This window comes from Arvicanthis niloticus, chromosome 24 (genome assembly GCF_011762505.2).
Source record: "Arvicanthis niloticus isolate mArvNil1 chromosome 24, mArvNil1.pat.X, whole genome shotgun sequence".
Lineage (NCBI taxonomy): Eukaryota > Metazoa > Chordata > Mammalia > Rodentia > Muridae > Arvicanthis > Arvicanthis niloticus.
The window spans coordinates 38,832,720-38,857,449 of record NC_133432.1 but is presented as its reverse complement, the minus strand read 5'-3'; the positions used below and the strand labels follow the sequence as shown (position 1 = coordinate 38,857,449).

The 24,730-nt window shown below is 44.4% G+C and overlaps 1 protein-coding gene across 3 annotated transcripts in view; it reads right to left on the bottom strand.

The window, feature by feature from the left end:
- Positions 1 to 511: 511 nt before the first annotated feature.
- Insr (insulin receptor) overlaps positions 512 to 24,730 on the bottom strand; it is a 126,236-nt gene continuing 102,017 nt past the window's right edge. For 2 of the 3 annotated variants that reach the window (XM_076923818.1, XM_076923820.1), the window contains 11 exons: positions 21,752 to 22,026; positions 20,398 to 20,537; positions 15,822 to 15,981; positions 14,019 to 14,121; positions 12,065 to 12,132; positions 9,819 to 10,063; positions 9,094 to 9,204; positions 8,743 to 8,902; positions 6,853 to 6,982; positions 6,076 to 6,210; positions 512 to 3,244 (listed from right to left, as the gene is read on the bottom strand). In XM_076923818.1, the coding sequence (XP_076779933.1) occupies positions 2,887 to 3,244; positions 6,076 to 6,210; positions 6,853 to 6,982; positions 8,743 to 8,902; positions 9,094 to 9,204; positions 9,819 to 10,063; positions 12,065 to 12,132; positions 14,019 to 14,121; positions 15,822 to 15,981; positions 20,398 to 20,537; positions 21,752 to 22,026 (1,885 nt within the window). In that variant the 3' untranslated portion in view covers positions 512 to 2,886. The remainder of the gene's footprint in view (positions 3,245 to 6,075; positions 6,211 to 6,852; positions 6,983 to 8,742; positions 8,903 to 9,093; positions 9,205 to 9,818; positions 10,064 to 12,064; positions 12,133 to 14,018; positions 14,122 to 15,821; positions 15,982 to 20,397; positions 20,538 to 21,751; positions 22,027 to 24,730) is intronic. The other variant, XM_076923819.1, reaches the window with a different exon arrangement.

Sequence of the window (24,730 nt, the reverse complement as noted above, 5' to 3'; positions counted from 1 at the left end):
GGAGGTGCCCACAAACTGCCTCATGGGTCTAAACAGGGTAAGAAATAATGGTCAGAGAACCCAGATTCTCTTTGCATCAAGGTCTGGGGGGATTTCATGTGGCATCTTAAGGTGCTGGCTCACAGCCTCATCAGTAAAAGAAACAACCACTTTTCACCAAAAGGCTTTAGATCGGGGCCTCAAAAAGAGGCTAAATCATGATAACCTGAAGTGTGGCTTTCGTGTGAGGAGTGTGCAGCCAACAAATGGGTTTTTATAAGGAGGTTATATTCAGAAGAATATTAGCAACAAGAAGACTCTGGGTTCACAGGAAGGCTCTGGCTTTTTAGTCCCAACTTCTCTCCTTCAAAATCCTTCTTAGTCCCTGGCACTTAAAAAAAAAATCAACTGGTACACAGCTCCCCAACTTCAAGAATGATTCAGCCAGAATCGTGACGCCTCAACATCTGTTATTGAACCACATCCTAATAAGACACTGAGGTAGACTGTACTGAGAAGAAGGAAAAAAAAATGACCCACACTCACCTGTTTTTATTTTTCCTTGATAAAAAAAAATTTACATGCATACCATTTTTTTACAAAAGTGATTTTCAAGAGTGATTTTATATATTAAAATAAATACTTTCCCCGGTACTATAAGAAAACCTTTTGAATTAGAAAGGTGTGAAAATTTCTGCTAGTATAGCATCACTACAAATTTACTGTGAAGAGGAAAACAAACAAAAAACATCCAGACCTATGGTGTCTTCCATTGATGCGCAGAACCTCTATTTACAAAGTGTTTTGGGTAAAAGTAACTGTAACTCTTGCTTCTTGTACCAATCATTGAGTTCCCTGGTAACATTTAACATGTTACAATTTTTCCAATATAAATTTGACAGCAATTGGCAACCAGGATTTATGTTTACTTGTGTTCTCAACCAAGAATCAAGAGGGTTTTGGGGTGGCCAGTGTGTCTTTATCTCACATCTCCTAGGGGAGAAGAAGGTATCAGATATTTGTGGGGAAATGCACGCAGGAAAGAACCTCTGGGAGGATTTTGAGTTCACCATAGTTATTTCTTTTGCTTGAGCAGCTGTGGTTTTATGCAAAGAGAAGCTGTGAGTCCATGTCCTTTCACAAGTTCTTGATGGTGAGAAGAAAGTCTCTGATGTTTTCTCCTCCAGACTTTAGTCTCTAGAATCTGAAACATAAGCACCTGAGAAATACACTCAGGCACTACATCTGGCCCAAGCTGAGGTCCCTGGGCACCAAGAGCAGCTGTGGGAGTTTAGTGTGGAGAATAGCCAGACGCCCCAAAGGCGGAGGAGACCAACAGGGATCGGAAGGTGCACCGCCTTGTATATTGCTTAGTGTTCTCAAAGCCCATCTGTGTCACTGGTCTTTGGGATCTGAGTTTAGTATGTTTGTACAATGACTGAGCAAAGTGTAGGCCTTGAAGAAGTGAGGTACACAAGCAGAGGAAAACCAGATGAACACGGGTGTTCTGGAAGGCCATCTCAGCTCCAGGTAACCACCAGTGTATCCAAGAAAGAAACATCCAGTCAGTGTCACTATCTGAACCAGTCAAAAATCCAGTTACCCACAAACTCCACAAGAACTCACCGAGTCCTAAAGGGCTAGCAGCTAATGTGGTATAATTCCCAGAAAAAGATGTGTTTCAAAGACCAAACACGGAGGCCACTCACACATTGTCCTGTCTCCCCACACAGGCAGATGTACCCACCACTTGCCCTGCTCCCAAGGAAATAATAACTTATTAGGTTCATGCCAGGGATTCCATAAACTTTAAATATGTTACAAATATATTCTCAAAATTGTTGCTTTACTTCCTTCTACAGTGTGTGTGTGTGTGTGTGTGTGTGTGTGTGTGTGTGTGTGTCCTTTGCATTGTTTGGTCTTCCAAAGATCCTGAATGAATCCAGACCAAATAATCCCAAATAATCCTCCCTCTGGTTTTGGAAAACATCACCAAAGGGAAGGGGAAGAAGACACCTGAGCAAGACTTCTGACGTGACTGAGAAGGCTCTCTCGACGGCACAGACTCTCAGTTAATAAAAAGGAAGAGGACAATATGAGGTCACACACTCCCAGCAGCAGGAGCTTCATGAGCCAGTTCACCAAGCATCAGTCGCAGAGAATATTTTACATACACACAGCCCCCCACCCCACCCTGTGATCTCTAACCTGGACACAACACACACACACACAAATGCACACAGGTGTGCAGATGAGCACACATGGAGGAGTACACACCCTTTCCCAAAGTAAAATACGAAAGCAGCAGCTATTGGTCAATTTGAGGAACTGATTTTTGTGAATGAGGAAAAAAACTAAACTAAACTAAACTAAAATCCTTCTCTCAGATTAATGAAACCCTTCTCAAAGCCCAACCCTGCAAAGCATGTACTTCTAGAACCAGGTTCTGTAGGTCAGGTTTTGTTTTGTTTTCTGTCTGTTTCTTCTTTGCTTTCTGACTTGTTATCCATAAATAAAGTCTGTCGTTGATAACTAACTATAACTCAGACACTAGCAAAAAGAGAAAAATATCTGTAAAATCAGGTGCATTCTTCCAAACTATGAGGAAAACAACACCACCAACAATAAAATCTCGGTTTGACACAGTGGGGGCAGGGAAGGGAGTACGGAAAGCCCAACCCCTCTAGGTTCACAGTTAGCCCTCCACAGACTCGCAGGGTTGGCAATCACGCTTGTGTGTTTTCAGGTCAAAAGACAAACAGAAATGTGTATGAACTATCTCTGAGCTCAGTTTCACATCTGGGTAGAGTCCTGATAATCCTGAGTTTCCTGGAGGCAGTCAAACTACAGAAGAGTTTTAAAAAAGAAAGAGAGAAAAGAAAAGAATCCTTCCCCAAGAAGGTGCTGTTAGGAAGGGTTTGACCTCGGCAGGGTGAGGACACGCCCGTTCTTCTTGCCCCCGTTCATGTGGGTGTAGGGGGTGTGTTCATCATAGGTCCGTTTGATGCTCAGAGAGGACCCTCCCTCCCTCCCTCCCCCAGCCTCTTCTCTCTGACAGTGAGAGGAGCGATCCAAGGGGACATTCTCCATGTCCTCGAACTCCAGCTCCAGCTCCTCACTCTCAGGAGCCTTGTTCTCCTCGCTGTAGAAGAAGGAAACTTCTGGAAAGCTGGGGTGGAGGTCATCCTTGAGCAGGTTGACGACTTCCAGGAAGGTTGGCCTCATCTTGGGGTTGAACTGCCAGCACATGCGCATCAGGTCAGTGCTGTGGGGGCAGAAACCAGGGTGGGTAAGTTTCAAGGTGCAGTCAGGTTGCTCTTTCCTATACTGCCCCACTACAGACCACACATAAGTAGTGAGAGCCCTTGCCTTGCTCTGGCTGTATGCACAGATGGTAGTCAAGGCTGGATCAACAATTCTAGCGGGTCTGAAAGATGGTTTTGGAAAGCAAGCCAGCCAGACATGGTAGTGCATGCCTGTTATCCCAGCTACTCTGGAGGCTGAGGTGGGAGGACTGTAAATTCAAGGTCTGTCAGGTTAGAGTGACTTTCACCTTAGTGAGACCAGAGTCTCTAAATAAAAAGTGCAAAAAGAGAAAATGCTCAGTGGAGAAAGAGGAAGGGCAGAGGAGGGGGAAAGGGGGGAAATAGAAAGAAAAAGAAAAAATAGGGAAAGGAAAGAATGGGAAGGGAAGAGATGGGTAAGGAGGACTGACATAATGGGGCCCAAGAAGCTGTCAACTGGGAAAAGAGCCCCAACTGAGAAAAGTTTAGATTAGGTTGGGCTATGAATATAACTCTGGGGTTTTGTCTTGATTGTTAATAATGTGGGAAGCCCCAGCTCTTCTTGGATAACCACACACTGGGCAGGGGCTCCTAAACTTCATGAGAGTGTCGAGCGCCATCTGAGAGCAGGCGCTCTCTTAACACTTATCTCTCAGCTCTTGACACAGGATGGAACGTGACTAGCCCACCACCTAAGTCCTTCCTCCCCTAGATGGCTTTTGGTCGAGTTTCACTGTGGCAACAGAGTTTGGTTTTTGTTTTTTTTTTGAAAGGACAGAAACTGGGCAGACATTGTGCATCATTTATCACAGTGCATCCCCTGTCTCTGATGCCTCGGCATTTGGTGTGTTTCACTTGCAGAGGCTTACGAGTACCCCACAGTTATTCTAGGCTTAAAGCCCCTTCAGGGTGGCATCCTTGAACCTTGGCAGGTACAGCTCCATGGACTAAATACTGGGATCGAGTTTCCAGTCATTCAAAAGAAAACACCAGGAGCAGTGGAGCCCAGTGAGCGTGGACTGAGACCTCTAAGATCCGAGCCACGGTTGAATCTCTCCTATTTCAAGTAGAACTTCTTAGGCATATCCTAGCAGTGATAGCTACTACATATGGCCTCATTGAAGCATCTATGCGATGCCTATGATTAGATTCAAGCTTCAACCACACAGGGCCACTGTGTTGTCACTATTTACAACAGAACCTTTAAGGAAAGGTTGTGAACCTCTGCCCCGGGGCTTAATTTCCATTCCAATTGCTATGATGATAAAATGCCCCCATAAAAGACACAGGGGTGAAAGTTGATCTTAGCTCACACTTCCAGGCTGCAGTCCATCAGGGTGGGGAAGTTAGGGTAGAAGGAACTTAAAGTCACATCACATGCAGTCAAGAGCAGATAGAGAATGACTGCATGCATGCCTGCTTTGCTTGCTTTCTCTACTTTATAGAGTTCCGGACCTTCTGCACAGGAAATGGTGCCATCTACAGTGTGACAGTGGGTGACATCAACTAACATAATCAAGACAATACCCATTAGACATGCCATGGGCCCGTGCTGTCTAGACAAGTCCTCAATGACAATTCTAGACTGTGTCAAGTTGACAATTAAAACAAATCATGACAAATAAATTCCCCAATTCTCAACCAGTCACAAACTGCTCTCATTAGGAGAGGGCCCTGATCAGGCAATGTTCAGAAAATTTTGAATATAAAGAGATAAATAAAAATATAAGACAAATCCAAGCATGTACGTGGAGACAGATACAAACACAAATATGTTTATAAAGATTTGATATGTGAGGTTGAGGGGTGGCTTAGTCAAGGAAAATGCTCACCCCTCAAGCCTGAGGACCAGAGTTAGATCCTCAGAGCTTACATAAAAAAAAATTTTTTTTAAAAAAATGTACACATTTGGGGCTGCAGAGGATGGCTCAGTGGTTAAGAGCGCTAGCTGCTCTTCCAGAGGACGCAGATTCAATTTCTAGCACCTGCATAGCAGCTCTCAACTGTCTGTAACTCCAGTTCCAGTGGATCCAACACCTTCACACAGACATACATGCAGGAAAAACACCAATGCAAGTAGAATAAAAATAAATATTTAAAAAAAAAACAAAACAAATGAACACATTTACACTCCCTGGGCCAGGACAGTAGAGGAAAGGGGATCCTGGGGACTCAATGGCTGGCCAGCCGGCCTAGCTGAATCAGTGAGCAGCACACCAATAAAGGGTCATGTCTCAATGGAGATGAACAGTATTTCTAAGGATGATGCCCGCCACACATATGTACACACAGGTATACATAAGTGCATTTAAAAAAAAAAGATTTAAGGAGCTAGAGAAGGCTCAATGGTTAACAGCATTTGCTTCTCTTGAATTTGACTAAGGTTTAGTTCCTGGTACCCATGTATTGATTCACAAACACCTGTAATTCCAGGTCCAGAGGATTTAACACCCTCCTCTAGTGTCCTTTGGCACCAAGTCTATCTCTTATGAACACACATGTAGGCAAACGCTCATATACCTAAGATAAAAATAAATCTTTAAAATGGATTTGATATGCAAATGTATGCAAGTAGACTGCATGGCACATGCACGGCATACATATATGTAAACATAAGCACATATGTAGGCACATGTGACAATGAAAGAGGGCATCCAAGATGCAATATGCAAATACAAGCCTGGATGTAAAGGCATGCTATATAAACATGTGTGGGCATAAGACCAAACCCACGCATATGTACCTAACATGTACAGACACAAAACATGTAATATGTGAATCCTCACATGCTCCAGGTCTTTTCTATACTTACAGTCTCTCTGGACAATTATCAGGGGGGTCCAGATAACCTCCATCCATGACAAATTTCAGCACCTGTTCATTAGACAGGCCTTGATAAGGTTGTTCAGCCAGGCTAGTGATTTCCCAAAGGACCACTCCAAAGGACCTGCCAATGACAATTGGGAGCAGTAAACAAAGAAGCCAACAATAAACACACAATAGTCTCTATCGCAAATACATTCATTCATACCTCTTTTGGGTCACTAGAACTTTGTTGACCAATTAATAGAACAAGTGGTGGAGCGAGGTGTTACCTCAGTTGGCAAAGGCCTTTCCACCAAAGCATGAGTACCTGAGTTCAATACCCAAAACCCACATAAAGAGCTGGATATGCAGGCCATCAAGAGATCTCAGTGGGCAGCACTTGCTACCAAGCCTGATGGCCCGAGGTAAATCCCCAGGATCCACACAGTGGTGGGAGGAGAGACTTGACTCCCAAGTTGTCCTTTGACCTCCACATATATGTTGTAGCACGGAACCCCCCATCACACACACACACACACACACACACACACACACACACACACACACACATTGATTTATATTATAATTCATGAAGAAGTTCTTGTAAGACTATTCTCAATCAATACATAAAGGTAGCCATCTAAGAGAGCCCAGATAGACAAACCTTCATTTTTTTTCTGTGAAAGGCTGGCTTTCCTCTCTCAGCTCCTGATGGCCATATCAGTGGGACACCTGGAGGAGTTCGAGCCCTGCACCATCATCCACCCACCTATGCATAACTCACCACATATCAGAAGAAGCAGTAAAGACTCCATCCTTCAGGGACTCAGGTGACATCCACCTCACAGGCAGTAGTCCCTTGCCCCCTTTCCGGTAGTAATCTGTCTCGTAGATGTCTCTTGTCATTCCAAAGTCTGACAACAAACAGTGCACAGGTTTTTCAGGTCATCCTCCCAGCATCTTGAGTGCTCCGCCCCTCGAAGCATCACTAGAGCTCCCATGGGTGGCAGGCAAACTCACCAAGAGGGCATCCTTGAGGTGTGTGGGAGGGGTGGATGGAGAATAGGGGCTGTCATCCTTCCCACTTACTCCTTCCCCTATGTCCCAAACAGACCCTTTTTCTTCTCCCAGGTAATCTGCTGCTCGCTCAACTAAACTTGCGGTCTTCTTTTGACCTTGCCTCTTACTGACACTCCCAAACATTGGGCAAGCAAGCCTTTCTGTCTACATCTCTCTCTCTCTCTCTAATCCATCTCACTTCTCATTGCCCTTGCACAATCTAGGCTCACCTCCACATCTCCCCTGTACATCTTCCAACCTGGCAACATCCTTCTACACAAGGGCCACTATGTGAATAGAAACATACTCCTTCCGGTTCTCATTGCTTTCCTTCCTTCCTTCTCTCTCTCTCTCTCTCTCTCTCTCTCTCTCTCTCTCTCTCTCTCTCTTTCTTTCTTTCAGATGAGCTCTCACATATTCCAGGGTAACTTTGGACTTGCTACATAGCTGAAGATGACATTGAGTTTTTGATCTTCCTGCCTCTATCCCCCTAAGTGTCCAGATGCATGCACTGTCACATCTGGGTTTTGTGGGGCTTTTCATGTTGTTAATGTTGAAGGTCTATAGGATCATAAATACAGAATCATGTCCCATCTTCCTTCATATAGTTCATGCAAGTTGATGTCCTTGGGTATATTCCTGTATGACTCCCATGGTTATGTAGAAAAATATCTCCTGGAATCATACATAGGCTCATCTCCCTACTTGCTTCCTTAACTAATGTGTGTGTTTGGGGGTGGGGGGAGTGTTTTGGGATCTTTTTGGGACCTTGCCTGTTCCTGATTCTCACTGGTTTTGTAGAGGAGAGGCAAATCCTACGGCTTACAAAGCTCTTACATACCCGCTTCTTGGCTTTCAGATTAACCTCACAGGCCACTGTCCTTGAGTCCATTTATACCCATCCTATCCACACATTCCAACTAGCAATCTAGGCATTCAGCATCTGCTTCTGCTATCTCTTTCTTCTGCATTCTCTGACTCAGCCTTTGGTCTTGTCGGGACCTCTACTAAGTTTTATCGTAAGTTTTAACTGCCATCTCAGCACAAGCTAGAGTCACCAGACAGAAGCCTCCACCGAAGAATTACCTAGATCAGACTGGCCTATGGGCACGTCTATGGGGGGATGTCTTGATTGTTGATTGATATTAGAAAGCTAAGCCCACTGTAGGCGTCACCATTCCCTTGGAAGAGACTCCTGGGCTATATATAAAAGCTAGCTAAGTATAAGTCAGAGCAAATCAGCCAGCAGCATTCTTCTATGGTTTCTAGTTTAAGGTCTTTCCCTGACTTCCCTCAATGATAGGCTACAAGGTGAAACAAAGTCCTTCCTCCCCAAGTTGTTACATTTATTTACTTACTTATTTTTGATAGAAACAAAAAGGAAACTAGAACAGAAATGTTAGCTTTCTGAGCTGGTAAATGCCCAGAGTGGGGAAAAGTATTTTTCAGGCAGCATAAGGACCCGAATTTAGGACCTAAGAATCTGCCATGCCACCCACACCCTATAATACACCCCCCCCCCCCCACCCCCCCACACAATCTCTCTCTCTCTCTCTCTCTCTCTCTCTCTCTCTCTCTCTCTCTCTTTCTTTCTCTCAAGGATTCTAAGACACACCTCCAATTTTGACAGTAAAATCATGGGCAACCATGCAGTTTCGAGCTGCCAGGTCCCGATGCACAAACTTCTTGGCGTTCAAGTATGCCATGCCATCAGCAATTTCTGCTGTCATCTGAATCATTTCTTGCAAGGTAGGGGGAGGGCGGCCTGGGTTATTCTAAAGTCAAAACATGGGTTGCAATTAGCACTCTGATTCCATGTAAATCATCTCTTACAGGGTGTGTGGGCAGGGGTTGGGGGTGTAGCCAGGGTTATTCTGAAGTCAAAACATGGGTTTGCATTTGTCAAGGTTGGTATACTTAAGTACTTAATATCAGGTACCCTGCTAGGGGCCTAGAGGCAGCTTACCTCAGCATCTGGCCGCAGAGAACGAAGGTGACTTTTCAGGTCTCCATGAGCCATCAATTCCATCACTACCAGTGTTGGCTGGCCTTTGGATACCACCCCAAGAAGGCGGACCTGCAGAATAAGCATGAAGGTGATTTGAAAAGGGTCCAGGTTTTGTTTCAACTCATAGTGTGCTCTCTGTCTGGTGCCTATATCACACAGGTCACCCCGTGTTTGGATGGAGCATGGGCAGCCCTAGTATGAGGAAGCAAACCCCCACTCATATATAGAACATCCCAGGCAAACCTCACTCCCCTAATGTTCCTCAGTATATAAACCATGTTCTACCCTCAGACTTTGCCCTTCCTGCTCTCCTTAACCTGGTCCCTCCCATGGACACATGGTTCAGTCCTTTAAGACTTTACTCAAATATACTACAATCCTCTTCCTCCCTCTTTTTCAGTTTCTCCCAGCATTTTTCTCCTAACATGCGCCTACTAGTTTGGGTACTGTCTTCCCTGCGATAGATTGTCTAAGAGGGAGGTCAAGAATCTGCTTCAGCGTCAGCAAGAGCAAGGCATTTAGGAGCTGATGCTTAGCCATTTCTTCAGAATTTCTTCTGAATTTCCATCCTTGAGGGAAGCTCCTTAAGACCAAGGAAGTAAAAGGAACTCCCAGTATACTGGGAGTGGAGGCAGAACAAACAAGGAGCATGAGAGGAAGTCTTTGCCCCATCCCAGACTCACCACATGATGGCAGGTGAATCCCTTCATGACTGATGCCTCATTGAGGAACTCGATCCGTTCTCGAAGACTGGCTGACTCGTTGACAGTCTTCACCGCAACACGGGTCTCTGCCTCACCCTTGATGATATCCTTGGCATTGCCTTCATACACCATACCAAAGGATCCCTGTCCCAGCTCTCGGAGGAGGGTGATCTTCTCTCGAGGTACCTCCCACTCGTCCGGCACGTACACAGAAGACGGAAACACTACTTTTCACTTATCTACACAGTATTGTCAGCCAACCTCTTAAGGGCCCCCAGACACCTCCCACCACAATTTTTTCTTGATCTACATACATATATTTACTCATTTTGTGACTCAAGACTTCTGTTGGGCATTGGATATACAGCACAGAACAGGACAAGCGTCTGCCACCATCAGAAAGATGACAGAGGCTAGAGGATGAGCTACAACTGGGTCAGGGTCCTACCTAGGAAGCACTAAAATGATGCTGTATCCCCATCTTTCCTGTCTGATTCCAGATCCCTGCTAGTGGATGATACCTATTCCTGAGATGGTTAATACTGTGAATGTCATAGAATCTAGAATCACCTAGGAGACAAGCCTTAGGGAATTTTTATGAAGGAAGTTTTTAGATTAAGCTAATTGAAGTAGAAAGACGCACCCTAAGTGTGGGCAACAGCATCCCATAGGCTGGAATTCTGGACTAAATAAAAAGGAAAAGTGTGAGCACCAGCATCCGCTACTCTCTGCTTCCTAACTACGGATACAATGTAACCAGCTGCCAAGACTTGTCCATCATGAGGGACTGTGCCCTCCGACTGTGAGCCAAAATCAAGCCTTCTTCCCTTAAGTTGCTTTGTCAAGTATTCTGTCACAGTAATTACCAAGAATAACTTAGACGCTTCCCATTGGAGTTGTTTCACCAAGTACCAATAGAATGGTGGGGGGAAGGGTGTAGGTTAAAATAGACTGGGGAAAATGTCTACAATGCCTAGCAGCTCTTCCTAGAAAATGGTAGGTTCTCTGTCCCTAACCTCTGGACTCCTTCATGGCCTTCTGATTCTCTTTGGTCCCTAGAACTCAGCAAGAAGATGCTTTGTAGGCCACCTTTACTGTTAGGAACCCACAGAGCGTGCTGAGGAAAGGCACCAGGAAAGACACCACATATAAGAAGAGATTTAACCTGTAGCTGTGGCTACTCCTTGGAACCACTCAGCCTGTCAATCAACACAAGTAAATGATGTTATCTATCCAAGGCAACAGCCTACAGATCAAATACATTCATGCCTTGAAAGTCAAACTGTGATTGTACTACACGAGGTACTTTAAAGAAGAGACTATCATATAAGAAAGTTCTTGAAAAACAGGCATGCCTTCTCTCTAGCGGCCACTCACTGCCCAGTTAGGAGTGGTATGGGTATCAAACCTAAGTTCCTACCATAAGCATCGATTAATATGCAACTACCTCCACCAGCAAATGTCTCCTCAGCACTCACCCAGCCCCTAACCGCCCACTCTATCTTCACTCCGTTTGTCTGTGTGTATGTGCGTATGGACATTTGTGTCTGTGCGTGCACGTATGGGCAGGTACACCTAAGTGCTCATGCACATGGAGGCTGACACCAGGTGTCTTCCTTGATCACTCTCCACCTCCTTTTTGGAGACATGAACCCTCACTGAACCTGGAGCTCACAGATTAAGCCAGGTTGACTTGCCACGGAGCCCCACATCTCTGCTTGCCCAGTGCCTGAATGACAGGTCCACATCACAGCTTTTTACACAGGCACTATGGGTCAAACCGAGTCCACAAGTGTGGGCAGTGAACATTTCACCTACTGAGTCATTTCTTCAACGTTATTGTCTCTAATTCTCATCTCTCTGCATGCTGTCATGGCTTCTAACTCCTACCTTCTTAGTAAGAATGACAAGTTTGGTGGTTGGTTTTTGGCCCTGACCTTTCACACAATCCTATGGCTATTGGCACAAGGATTTTAGTCTCACATTCCAGCCTGAGGTCCCAAGGAGGTGATATCAACCTACCCAAACAGGTCTAGACAACAGATCTAATATCTCATAGTAGCAGATGGGCAAGCTCATCACTCAAGGGGGCTTCTCCATCCTCTTTGGGATAGTTTCCCTCCTCCTTGTGATGCTAGCCTATCCTCAGATCTGACTTAGCAGTGATGATAAAGGAAACCAAGGGCTGGGTCCTGGATTCCCACAAAGAAGGAAGTGGTGCTCACCATCACTGGCACTGAGGTACTCGGGGTTTGAAGATGCGTACAGTGGTCCCATTGGCCCATCTGGCTGCCTAGAGGAGAAAAAGAGAGATGCAGCATCTTGAACATCCCATAGCACTCTGGACACTAGAACGAGGCAAACACTACAAATCAAGAATGGATTGTTCTACATTTTGTCCAAATTAGAGAAAGTGAGGGACAAAAAAAAATGTCAATTAGTGTTCTGGCTAGCCTTCATTGTTAACCCCACACAACCTAGAGTGATCTAAGAGGAGAAGCCTCAACTGAAGAATTGCCTAGAACAGATTAGTCTGTGGACGTATCTATGAGAGTGCGATTTTGTTAAATAGCAATACAGAAGGGCCCCGCCCACTGCATCATCCTTTGGCAGGTGGTCCTGGGTTGTATAAGAAAGCAAGCTGAGCATGAACCAGACAGTGAAACAGCAAGCAAGCCTCCCTCCTTGGGTTCTGCTTCAAGTTCCTACTTAATTCCATGCCCTGATTGAGACCGGTAAGTGTAAATTAAAATAAACCCTTTCTTCCCCAAGTTCTTTTGGTGAGAATGTTTTATCATAGCTACAGAAAGGACCCTAGAACAATAAAACAGACTGAATGTAAAAGAATGTCAGTTCTACAATGATGACACAGTAAATGACACAGAAAAAAAATTGTTCTGCCACTATTTAAAATTTACCTTTTTAGCCAGAGGCATTGCTTGTAGTTTTCAAACATGTATGCCTTACTTAATTTTTGTCTGACTCTTTAATGAAAGAAAGAAAAGCAACAGCAATCAAGCCAGGGATACTAATGCATACCTGTGGGCAGGGTGGCACACTCCTGTAATCCTAGTATGTGGGAAGCTGAGGCAGGATGATCACGAGTTCAAGGTCAACCTTGGCTATATGGTCAAAGAACAAACAGAGCAAAGACAGAACTAGAAGCTACCACGTCAAGCAAAATAATCTAGACACAGCAAGACAAAGATAGCTATAAATGACATGACGGTAGATGGGGACCAGGAGGGAAAAGGACAAGAGAGCATGATGGGGGTAAAGACAGAATGGTGTGCTTCTTTCATATCTGTGTGTGTGTGTGTGTGTGTGTGTGTGTGTGTGTGAGAGAGAGAGAGAGAGAGAGAGAGAGAGAGAGAGAGAGAAGGGAGATACCTTCTAGAAAGGATGTGGGAGGGAGAACAAAGAAGGATATGTATAAGGATGTATAGTGATATGTATGTAGAAAAATATCACAATGAAGCCCATTATTGTGTAAGCTAGCTAAATCAGTAAAACAATGAAAATAAACCACGTTTATGCTTCCCGATGGTTGGAACATGAAATGCCCCAACATGTCTGAACACTGGCCGCCTCTGGGGGTGCTGTTTGGAAGGCCCTCTTGAGGGTGGAGCCTGGACGAAGAAGTATGTCACTGAGGACCAGCTTTGAGGATACTGCACCCAAGACCCACTTCCTATTCTCTCTCTGCTTCCTGTGTTTGGATGAACTGTGAAGGACTGTGCTCACTCTCCTGTAGCCAGGCCTTCCCTTTGACAGTGGACTGTCTCCCCTCTGGAGCTGTAAGCTAAAATCAACTTTTCCTCACCAGAGTTGCTTTTTGTCAAGGTATTCTATCACAGCATCAGGAAAGTAAGTGATTGCCGTTTGAATTATGCTTGTTCATCAATTGCAACGCTAAGTTGGTTGCAGATACTAAGAGCTGGGTAAAAATTAATCAATGGAAGCATGTATGGAGAATCAATGAATCAAAGAGAATTTGTAATAAAGAGTATATTATAATATTATACAGTAAATTTATTACCTTAATTGCAATGCAGCATATCCAATATGAATAAAACTTACAAGAAACTTAGCTCTGTCTAACTCAATATTTATGGTATTGTTTTTTTTTCCCCAAGAGAGTTGGTTGTTATCCACTTGTCAGCACACCACCTTGCTTACCTCTTTCTCAGGAATAGATAAATACTTCCAATCACAACACTGAAGAGGAAGACAAAGATGAGGGGCCCGATGATAATTTTGGCAATATTTGATGGGACATCTACTGCAACAGAATAAGAAGGTACATGTTTAACATCAACATGAATTGATGGTAAAAAAAAAAATTACATCATTAAATGCAAGCTGATGTGGGTCACACCTGTTATTGCACCACCTGGTGTAGGGGTGGGGACTGAGGCAGGACCATGAGTTCAAGGCCACCCTGGGCTATAAAGCAAACTCCTAGGATATTTCCAAGCAAGACAGGGCCATTGCATACATGAACTCACAGCATGTGGGAGCCATTGGTAACTGATGCCTGCTAGGAGAGGAAGAGTCTTCAGGGACATGGCCAGTGAGACGCTCCTCATATTCCAGTAGATGGCCCCACACCTGACACATATAATGGTAACTCAATGGTGCATAGTGGATTCATGTTGGTTTATTATTTGTTTGTTTGTTTGTTTAAAAAATGTGAAGTTGAAAGGAAAAAGTGGTGAGAGATGACTTAGTCAACAGAATGTTTGTAGAACACGAGGACTTGAGTTGGAGACCCACATAAAAAACATGAAAAAACCTGGGCATGCTGTTACACACTTACATTCAAAGTACTGGTGAGGCAGAGACAGGCTGATCCCTGGGGCTTCCCGGGCAATGTAAGCACTCTACTGACTGAGCCATCTCCCAGCCCAGAGATCAAGTCTTGGCTATTGCTTCATGACTCCTGTCACCAGTTCTGTCCTGACAGACTCTACTTTGAGTTTCCCTGTGAATCGACAACAAACTGTTTCCTTGCACCTGCTGGCCCCTAGCCCACAGGATGTATTTGTACATGCTGATGGTTGAATGAGATCCAAGAAATGACAGTGGTCTGGTTACTTGCTTTTGTGTGTCCCCACCTCCTCCCTTGTTCTTTAAGAGAAGGGAGGCTAGAATCAGGACAAAGGGTTCTCTTAAAAATTATGAAAATTATAATTTTAAATTCCTTTAGAATTTTTAATATCATTTAACAATTTTATACATGTATACAATGTTTCTTAATCATATCCACCTCAATGATTTATGATTTTAAAGTACATATTCTTTTCTATTATTAGTGTGTTTGTGCATGCGTGCACGTGTGTGTGTGTGTGTGTGTGTACACATATGTACTACTTGCCTATGGAGACCAAGACATCTACATTATGTATCTTTCTCTATCATGTTCCATGTTGTCTTTTTTTGTAGGTTTTGTTTTGTTTTTGAATATCTCACTATGTACCCTTCACTAACCCAGAACTCACCATGTAGACCAGGCTAGCCCAGAACTCTGCCTATCTCTGACTCCTGAGTGCTAAGTCACTTGTTTATTTCTTTTCTTTTTAAGATTATAATATAATTATATCATTTCTAATTTCCCTGACCCAGCTTCAAACCCTCTCATATACCCCTCCTCGATCTTCAGGTTATTCTTTGAGGCAGCATCTTTCAACGAACAGAGATCTCACCAACTGCCTAGACTGGCTGGCCAGTAAGCCCCAGGGATCTGCCTAGTTCCATCTTCCCAGACTGAGATTACACATTGAGTATGGGCATGCCCATATTTTTATGTGGGTGAGGAGGATGTGAATTGTTGGTAGAGCCAGGGCTGGTCATTTTGCAGTTTCTGGTTGACCCAAAGTTAAAGTACCTATACCTTCCATTAGGATCATTCTCGAAACTGTTCTACCATTCCTACAGCACCAAGCACTGACCCAATCACTTGAGGTTGCTATGGAGACTTACAGTAATCAGTCACATAAAAATAGGTGGGTTCTGTCCAGGAGCCATTTCCGGCCAGGGAGGTAGCCCGGACTCGAACACTGTAGTTTCCTGGGGAGAGCCCTCGCAGCCTGCAGCCCCGCTCCAGTGCAAAATGCTTCCGGGAGACACAGAGGTGCAGTTCCTGGAAGCGAAGAGAAGATGGTTAGCTGAGTTTTGCACACCTGGGCAGGTGCATCCCAGGTGGGAACATCACAGTTAGGCTCCCGCTCAGGTCAAGTGGAGGGAGCAAAAAGCAGAAGGCTTTGAAAATTAATTTTTTGTTTGTTTCCATTTTTATTTATGGGCAGAGTAGAGGTGATGGTTTTGTTTTCTTGAGACAGGGTCTCATGTAGCTCAAGATAGACTCCAACTGATGATTTGGTGGCCAGTTGCCTGCTACTCAGCCAGGTCCCCAACCCCTCACCTGGGGATTTGCAGCAGAGCCTCTACCCCTGAGCTACCCCTGAGCCATGCCCCAGCCCCTCACTGTACGTTCTAGTTAAGCTCCCACCACTGAGACCTTGTCTCAAAACAAAAAGCAGAGATCTGGGAATGAGCGTTCTGGGGAGCCCTCTAACCAGCCAACAGGGAGCTTGAGGGATGCAGCTTCTGAGTGGCTATCATGCTGGAGCCAGTTTCTTGATGATGGAGCTTCCCTCTGGTGACCCACACTTCTATAAGTAACCTCAATAAATCCACTGGTTCACTAAGCCATACCTGAGTGGGATCATTTCACTGATCTGTCCTCGGTGCATTTGTTTGTGTCACACAACACAGAGCTAGCCCTTGAACACAGAACCATTTGTCTCTAAAACATCTCCTCTTATCCATCCCATCACAGTAGGGTATTTTGTTGAGGAATCCAGCATAGTCAAAAACAAGTGGCAGTGAAGGGACTTTCATGGTTTAAGTCATTTTCCAGACCACCTAGGCTCATTAGAATTAAATGGAGCCACAGACTTAATGTCTATGAGCAAACACAAAAGGCCTTCCCTCCTATGGTGTGTCTCCTCCTGCATCTCCCCCACTCCCAGCTTCATAAAAAGAGCTGGAGAGCAACAATGGATCGGTGGTTCAGGTGGTAGAAAGCTTGCCTAGTATGCATGATGCCCTGGCTTCCATCTCAGCCCCACATAAACCATGTTGATGCACCTGCATGTCAACCAGCATAGGAAGATGGAGTCAGGAAGTGTGGAAGTCAAGGCCATCCTCATTTACACTGGCTACATGAGAAGTTGGAGGCCAGCCATTGTCTCAAAAAGGAGGAAGAGAAGGGGGAGGAGGTAGAGGAGGAGGGGGAGGAAGAGGGGGAGGAGGAGTTAGAGGAAGAGGAGTTAGAGGAGGAAGAGGAAGGGGAGGAAGAGGAGGAGGAAGAGTTGGCATTCCTCCAAAGATCTATTAGGATAAGACATAAATAAATTGGGGCACACACCTCTGATAAGCATGCAGCCAAAGACAAACCTCATTAGGAGGAAGGCCATGCTGCCTGGGAATAACTTGGTCAAGACTGTAATCATCAGACCCAAAATTCCAAACCAGTTCCATCACTCATCTCTCATGCAGAGAACTGGGCTGGCAAAGTTTTAAGAGGTGCAGGGTATAGAAGAGAAAGAAAATGTTCTTCACTCCTGTGCTCATCATGTGACATTAATGAGGAGAAACAAATGAGCTGAGCCAGGTAGCAGGAGGTGGGTGGATAACTCAGTTCTCATTCCAGTTGAATGAGTCACCAAGCAGAAGAGGACAGATAAGCAACTTCAGAAGCCCAGGGTAGTTGCTGAGGGCTCAAGGGGAGCCCTGTCTCTAAGGTTCCATAATTACCACAGATACCTTCAGGGGTAGAACAAGAAAGGAATGAAACAGAAAATTCTAGAGCATAACTGCTCTCCATGGATATACAACATACAGACATATACACAGAGACACACAACACATAGAAACACAGATACACACCACATGCATAAATACACACACTGAGTCACAGACACATCACACACAAGAGACAGATACGCCACACAGAGTGCACACATACTATATATACTTGCACAAAACACACACACGAAGAGAGAAAGAAAAATGAGCGGGGAAACTTGACCAAAAGTAAAGAAGCTGACGCTGGAGAGCTGGCTCAGCAGTTTAGAGCACTTGTTCTTGCAGAAGGCCCAGGTCTGGCTTCATTGCCCATATCGAAAGGCTTACAACCACCTGTGAGTCCAGATACATACTACACACATGAGGTATATATAAATAAAAATAACTCTTAAGAAAGGAAGGAAGGAAGGAAGAAAGGAAGGAAGGAAGGAAGGAAGGAAGGAAGGCAGGAAGGAAGCAGGGAGGAACAGACTGCAGATTTGTTCTGTAAGCCATGGGCTGACTCCATGTTCTGAGTCACTGTTAAAGTGCAACCTTTGGGTGCCGAAAGGAAGAAAGAGTCCTCGGACGAATCCTATCTACTTTGAAGATCTACTATACTTTACTAGAACCCTGAAAGTTTTGTGAAGTCGGCTTTGCTATATCAAGGGCAAATTCTGGCACAAACTCAGCCCACCATCTGTTATTATAAAGTTTTATTGGCTCACAATTACAATTACATAGGGCTCACGTGGCCTCCAACGTCCTTAGTAAGCTGCACAAACATGAGCACCTGTTTCAGAGCTGCAGCCCCTGGTAAAGGTGGGTGTTCAGCTCTCAGGGTTGCCCTCTGGTAGCTTAGAGGCAGCCATGTCACTGAGTATCCACTCACAATGTTCCCTCTGGCAGCTTAGCCACGACTTTAGATTTCCTCCCGGATGCTTACTCTCTCTGCACCCTCCCATCAACCCCACAGTCGCTGGTGTAGCAAGGAAGCACGTACGATTTAAGTGACACATTCCCAGAGTGGGATGGCTTTCTCTCTAAAGTAGAATGAGCCTCATCCTGTGAGAAAGGACAGAAATGCGAGCAGCCCACCACCCAGCTGGAAGGACATAGCTAAAGATGCTGCCACAGGTATGATGAAAGACCACATAGGAAAGATGGTCACATGAGTACAGCACAGCAGCAAAGCCCAGTGACCTGAGTTCAATCCACAGAACCCACACAGTAGAAGGAACAAGCTGACTCTCAAAAATTGTCCTCTGGGCAGATCTTGGGTGGCAGCTCTGCCCCCAACCTCCAAGAACCCAGAGGAAGCAGGGATCCCAGGTCCTCTAACTCAGGCAGTATCTTAGGTAAGCAGACAGCAGGGCCCACCCTAAACAGGGAGTAACTGGGACCCACAAGGACCCGGGAAGTCACTCCCGTCCCAGAACACTGGTTCCTTCTGGTCTGGGCCAGAGCACTGAGCAGATCTTGGGTGGCAGCTCTGCCCCCAACCTCCAAGAACCAAGAGGAAGCGGGGATCCCAGGCGATCTAACTCAGGCAGTATCTTAGAATACACAGCCTTGGTGTATCTACTCATCAAGTATACAGAGCAGACCTGCCCAAACCTCCGATGTCCTGGAATTCCATCTGGATTCAGTGAAGACACAGCATCAGAGGCTTATCAACTTAGTCTTCCTCCCACCCCTCTTCTAAAATCTCAACGCCCTTAATCAGCTTGAAGAAGTTAAAAAAGAGTCAGCGCCCCTATTCCCTGAGCTTGGGGACTAATGTGGTTAATAATGGTCTGTCTTTCTAGGGAAAAGTAGTGGTTTTGTTGGAACAGGGGGGATTAGCTAGGACTTATTGCATAGCCATAACCTATTGGTAGAAATCTGTATAATTATTATCAAGATGAAGTTATAATTTCTTAAATGGTACAAAATTTACTTTGATTTCAAAAAAAAAAATGTCCTCTGACTGCCTCAAGTGGGCTATGGCACGGCCACACACTCCCCTACCTCTCCACACATAATAAATAAATTTCATTTTTAAAAAATTTGTGGTAATAGAAGTAAAAAGATTCTAAATTGGCATTTCTATCCATCTCCCTGGAAAGACTGTATCAAAGACTTGAACTCTAATAACACAGCATCTGATGTGGGAAGCTTTGGATATCTTGAGAAACTTGGAAAGTTCCTGCTCGGTGTTGTGTAGCAACTTCCAACAAATTAAAACATTCCAATCTGGAAGGAAGTTTCTTTATACTCAGAAAGTTCTAAAGCGAGGCTCTGTAAGGCTCAGGAAATCAACCACTCACATGTCTCAGGAAGTCCCTGAAACTTCTGGGATTCACAAGGCCTCATCTTCCCAAGGATTAAATAGGCAGAAGGACTACTAAGGAGAGACTCTGACTGGGAAAGCTGCCTGCAAAGTCCTTGAGAGAGCTCCAGGGTTTCAGCTTTCAGGAGTTATCATCCACCCTGAGAGATGGGCTTTTGATGATATACCTACCATTGAGTCATCTCTGTGCCTATAAGTAAGCCCACACTCATACTACTATAAGTAACCACCAATAAAAGGCATTGGCTCACCATGTAGGACTTTGATAGTATTCTTACTGTGGTCTGTCATTTGGTCCCTACTTGGAGTGAGTAGACATTTGTTTACATCTTCCCCAGAATTGCAACATACAAAATCAAGACCTGGAATCCTTACCTCATCCCCATATCGCCGATAGCTCACTTCATACAGCACAATCAGACCATTGGGTTCCTTTGGCTCTTGCCACATTAAGTGTACAACATTGTTCTCAAAGATTTCATGGGTCACAGGGCCAACGATGTCATCTGCCTTAGCTATAAGAAGCAATCAAAGGGTCAGATATAACTCTGGAATCAAATTCTATTGTGGCCACCAACAGCTAAAAGACCTAGTTAAAGCTGGCTATGTAATTTTCCCACATCTTATTTTCTTCAGCAGAACACATAAAACTCATGGATACCTCAGCCAATAAAATCTGAGCTCAATCCTTAGAACCCACATAAAAGAGCTAGAACATAGTGTTCTAGTAATCTCAGTGTTGAAAAGATAGAGACGCCGGGCAGTGGTGGTACACGCCTTTAATCCCAGCACTTGGGAGGCAGAGGCAGGCGGATTTCTGAGTTCAAGGCCAGCCTGGTCTACAGAGTGAGTTCCAGGACAGCCAGGACTACACAGAGAAACCCTGTCTCAAAAAACCAAAAAAAAAAAAAAAAAAAAAAAAAAAAAAGAAGAGGAAGAAAGAAAAAGAAAGGATAGAGACAATCAGTCCCTGAAACTCATTACCCAGCTAGTCAGACCTAATCAAGTACTAGACCCATGAGAGACCCTGCCTCAAAGAAACAAAGATAAATGAAACCTCAAAGAAGGTGTCCAATTTTTGGCTTCAACATACACATACACACATATAAACACACAGAGAGAAAATATTAGGATATGGTGTGTAATGGTTCATGTTAATTGCCAACCTGACAGGATCTAAAACCAAACAAGATGGGAACCTGAGCTTGTCTGTGGCAGATAATCTTAATTATGCTAACTGAGTTGGAAAGGCCCACTTTGGGTGGCACCATTCCCTACACAGGATTGTAGACTGTATAAATGGAGAGAGGGAGCTGAGCACCAGAATGCATTTGCTGTTCTCTTCTTCTGGCTATGGATATGATGGAACCACCTGCTTCAAGCTCCTTCTTCACAGACTTCCCAGCCACAGTGAAATGTGCCTTGAATGGTGAGCTAAAATAAACCCTTCTTCCTTTAAGTTGATTTGTCAGAGGATTTTTATCACAACAATAAGAACAGAAGCTAAGACATCAGGAGACTCTTAAGCAGGCATGAGGACCCCTTAAGCCTAGGTGTTCAATGCCAACATTGGTAACAAACCAAGATACCCATCTTAAAACAAAAGCAATAAATGAGAACACTTTTAAAAACACATCGACACTATGTAGCGGGGGAGACAGCTAGTCTGTGGCCAGTTGGTTCTCCAACCTTGTAAAGTGTAACCCCAGAGGAAAGCAAGCTCACTCACCTTCAGGCATGGTCCGGGCACTGACGTAGGCAGCCACACTGCACCTCTCATCTGGGGAGTCTTGATTGCATGCCTGCAGCTCAATGCGGTACCCAGTGAAGTGTCTCAGGCCAGAGATGACAAGTGACTCTTTGTTCACCACTTTCTCAAATGGCCTGTGCTCCTCCTGGCTTGTGGGCACAACGGTGGAGGAAATATTGGGGAAATCTGGAAGTGTGGGTGTGGTGGCTGTCACGTTGCCCGCCTCTTCAAGGGATCTTCGCTTTCGAGATGGCCTGTAAGAAGAAACCATATGTGGGGGGTCATAACATCACTATCTTAAAATAAAATGATACTAGAGAAAGCAATGCTTAATTAATTAAAGAGAAAGAGACAGGGTGGAAGGGGAGGTACAGGGGACACAGATTAATTTCCACACATACACTCTTCTCAGAGATATTGACACTGATGGTGCACCCAGCCTCTGGGTGTTCTTGGCTATAGGACTACCCCAAATTCCCTCAATATGCTTATTTGAAAGTTTCCAGTTTTCTGACGAAAGGGCCATTGGGGGCAGAGTTAATAAGATCTGGAAAGCATGCAAGAGTATAGCTATTTGGGGGTGGGGGTGGGGGTGGGGTGGTGAAGGGTACAAGTTACAGTCACACATAATCATCTGTGTGGGGATGGTGTGTGCACGTCTTCATGCATGTGTACACATGTGTTGATATGTGTGTAGCTTCACAAGGAGGCCAAAGGACAACCTGGGGTGTTGTTCCTCAAGAGCTGTCCACCTTTAATTCTCTCCTTAATGCAGTGCCTCTCACTGGCCTACGACTCAGTGAATAGGCCGACTGACTGGTCACCTAGACCCAGGGGACCACCTAGCTTCACTTTGCCAGCACCGGGATTACAGACATGAGTCACAATGTTAGGCCTCTTTTTTTTTTTTTTTTTAAAGATCTGTCTTACTTTTAAGTGTTTGTATATGTGAGTGGATATATACCTACAAGTGCAAATCCCCTCAGAGTCCAGAAGGGGGCATCAGATCCCCTAGAGCTGAAGTTACAGGCAGCTTGTGAGCCTCTTGTTGTAGGTGCTGGAAATTGAATTCAGGTCCTCTGCAAGAGCAGTAAGCATTTTTAATCACTGAGTAACCTCTCCAGCCTCCAGAGTTTTTACTCAGTTCCTCAGAAGCGTGAGGGCACACATTTCACTAACTGAGTTGTTATCCAAGGCCCCACACTGTCCTTCAAACGTGCCATTGTGCTTAGAAGGCACTGTGGGACTTAAGAGACAAAGCACCTATCCTTGGTAATAAAATCTTACCACTGGAGTTACAGCAAGAAAAAGATAGCCCCTTCCCCTAAAAAATATATATGCTGAGAGATAACACACAAAGAACTGAAGAGAGAAAGTACGTGGGAGAATATAAATTCTTCATAACTCCCACGGCCCATCGCACTGCTCCCTCTGTGAAATGATTTTTGCTTATAAAATGTGGGACTGTGATGATGACCCAGGCAGCTGCATGCTACACTCGTTAGGTGGGAAGCAGTCGCTGAGTACTTCCCTCAAAGCATGCATTTAAGAGAGCTTTCTGAGCATCCACAGGACCTGGGTTAGCTTTCCAGCACCCATACCAGGCCGCTCACAAAAGCTCCACAGGATCCAACACCCTCTTCTGGCTTCTGTAGGCACCTACACACATGGCATATGCTCACACAGATATACAGAAATAAAAAAAAGAAACTCTTTGTAAAAGTCTTAAGAAGAACAAAATTACTGTTTTGGTTTGGGTTGCGTTTTCCTCACTTAACATTAGGATTTTCTCATCTTAGCTACAAATGGTGCATGTACTCCTTTAAAATAAAAACTTATTTTCTGAGAATTTCATATATGAGTATAATTTACATCATTTCCACCAACTCCTCCCATGTCACTCATTCCTCAATACCTTTCCTTCTTTAATTATTATTGATACAAACATCATATATATGTATATATATACATACACATATATACATACATAACTTATGTCAATCATTTTTGACACATGCATAGACTATATAAATGTATATGTATTTGTATATATACACACACACATTTATAACCTATGGGGTCCATTTAGTGTTGAGCATATGTACATGTGTCAGGCTGACAGCCTGAAACTGCATAACCTCTCAGGGGCTCATATCAGTTAATGCATGATCTATCTTTCAGTCAACTATTTTTCTATTTTTCAAATAAGAGTATCCTTTGGGTACAGCTCAATAATATAGTACATGCTTACCTTGCCTAAGACCTTAGGTTTGATCCATTAAAGAAAAGAATATTCCTATTTTTTCTCACTACGAATAGTTTTGATTACTGTATGTCTTACGATTTCCCAAAGTAGATCCCCAGAAGAAACTACTATCAAGCTGAAAGGACTCTGAAGCTTCAGAAACTTTGTATGTCTGGCAATACTGCAAACTGGATACGATATTAACCTATAGTATCTGGAATAACCTGAGCATAACCTAAGCTGAGGTTAAAAGTTGGTGTTTGTTTTTTTCCAAATTATACAACCTGAACGATTAAAGCTATGGAACCAGAAGATGGAGTTCTCAGCCCTCAATGGGACACCTAAATCGTACTCCTCTCACGAAGGCCCAGGGAGCATCATAGAAAAGGAGCTGGAGAGAATGGAAGGCCTGAAGGGTGGAGAGAAGTACTATGAATGGCCAGTCTCTAGACACGGCATGGCTGTGGCACTCATAAGTTCACAGCGCCTACTGCTGCCTAGACCTGACCTGTACACTAGTCAAACACACCATGAATAGAGGAAGGGCAAAGAGCCCAGACCTTAGCTGAGGAGCTACCCACAGGAGAGAAGAGTTACCTTTCTTTTTGAGGGTGTGGCTCCTGACATTTGAAATCCAGGTAAATGTCCCCACACCCATGGGTAGACGGTCTTTTCTATTTGGACACAGTAGACTATGTAAATGGATAACAAAA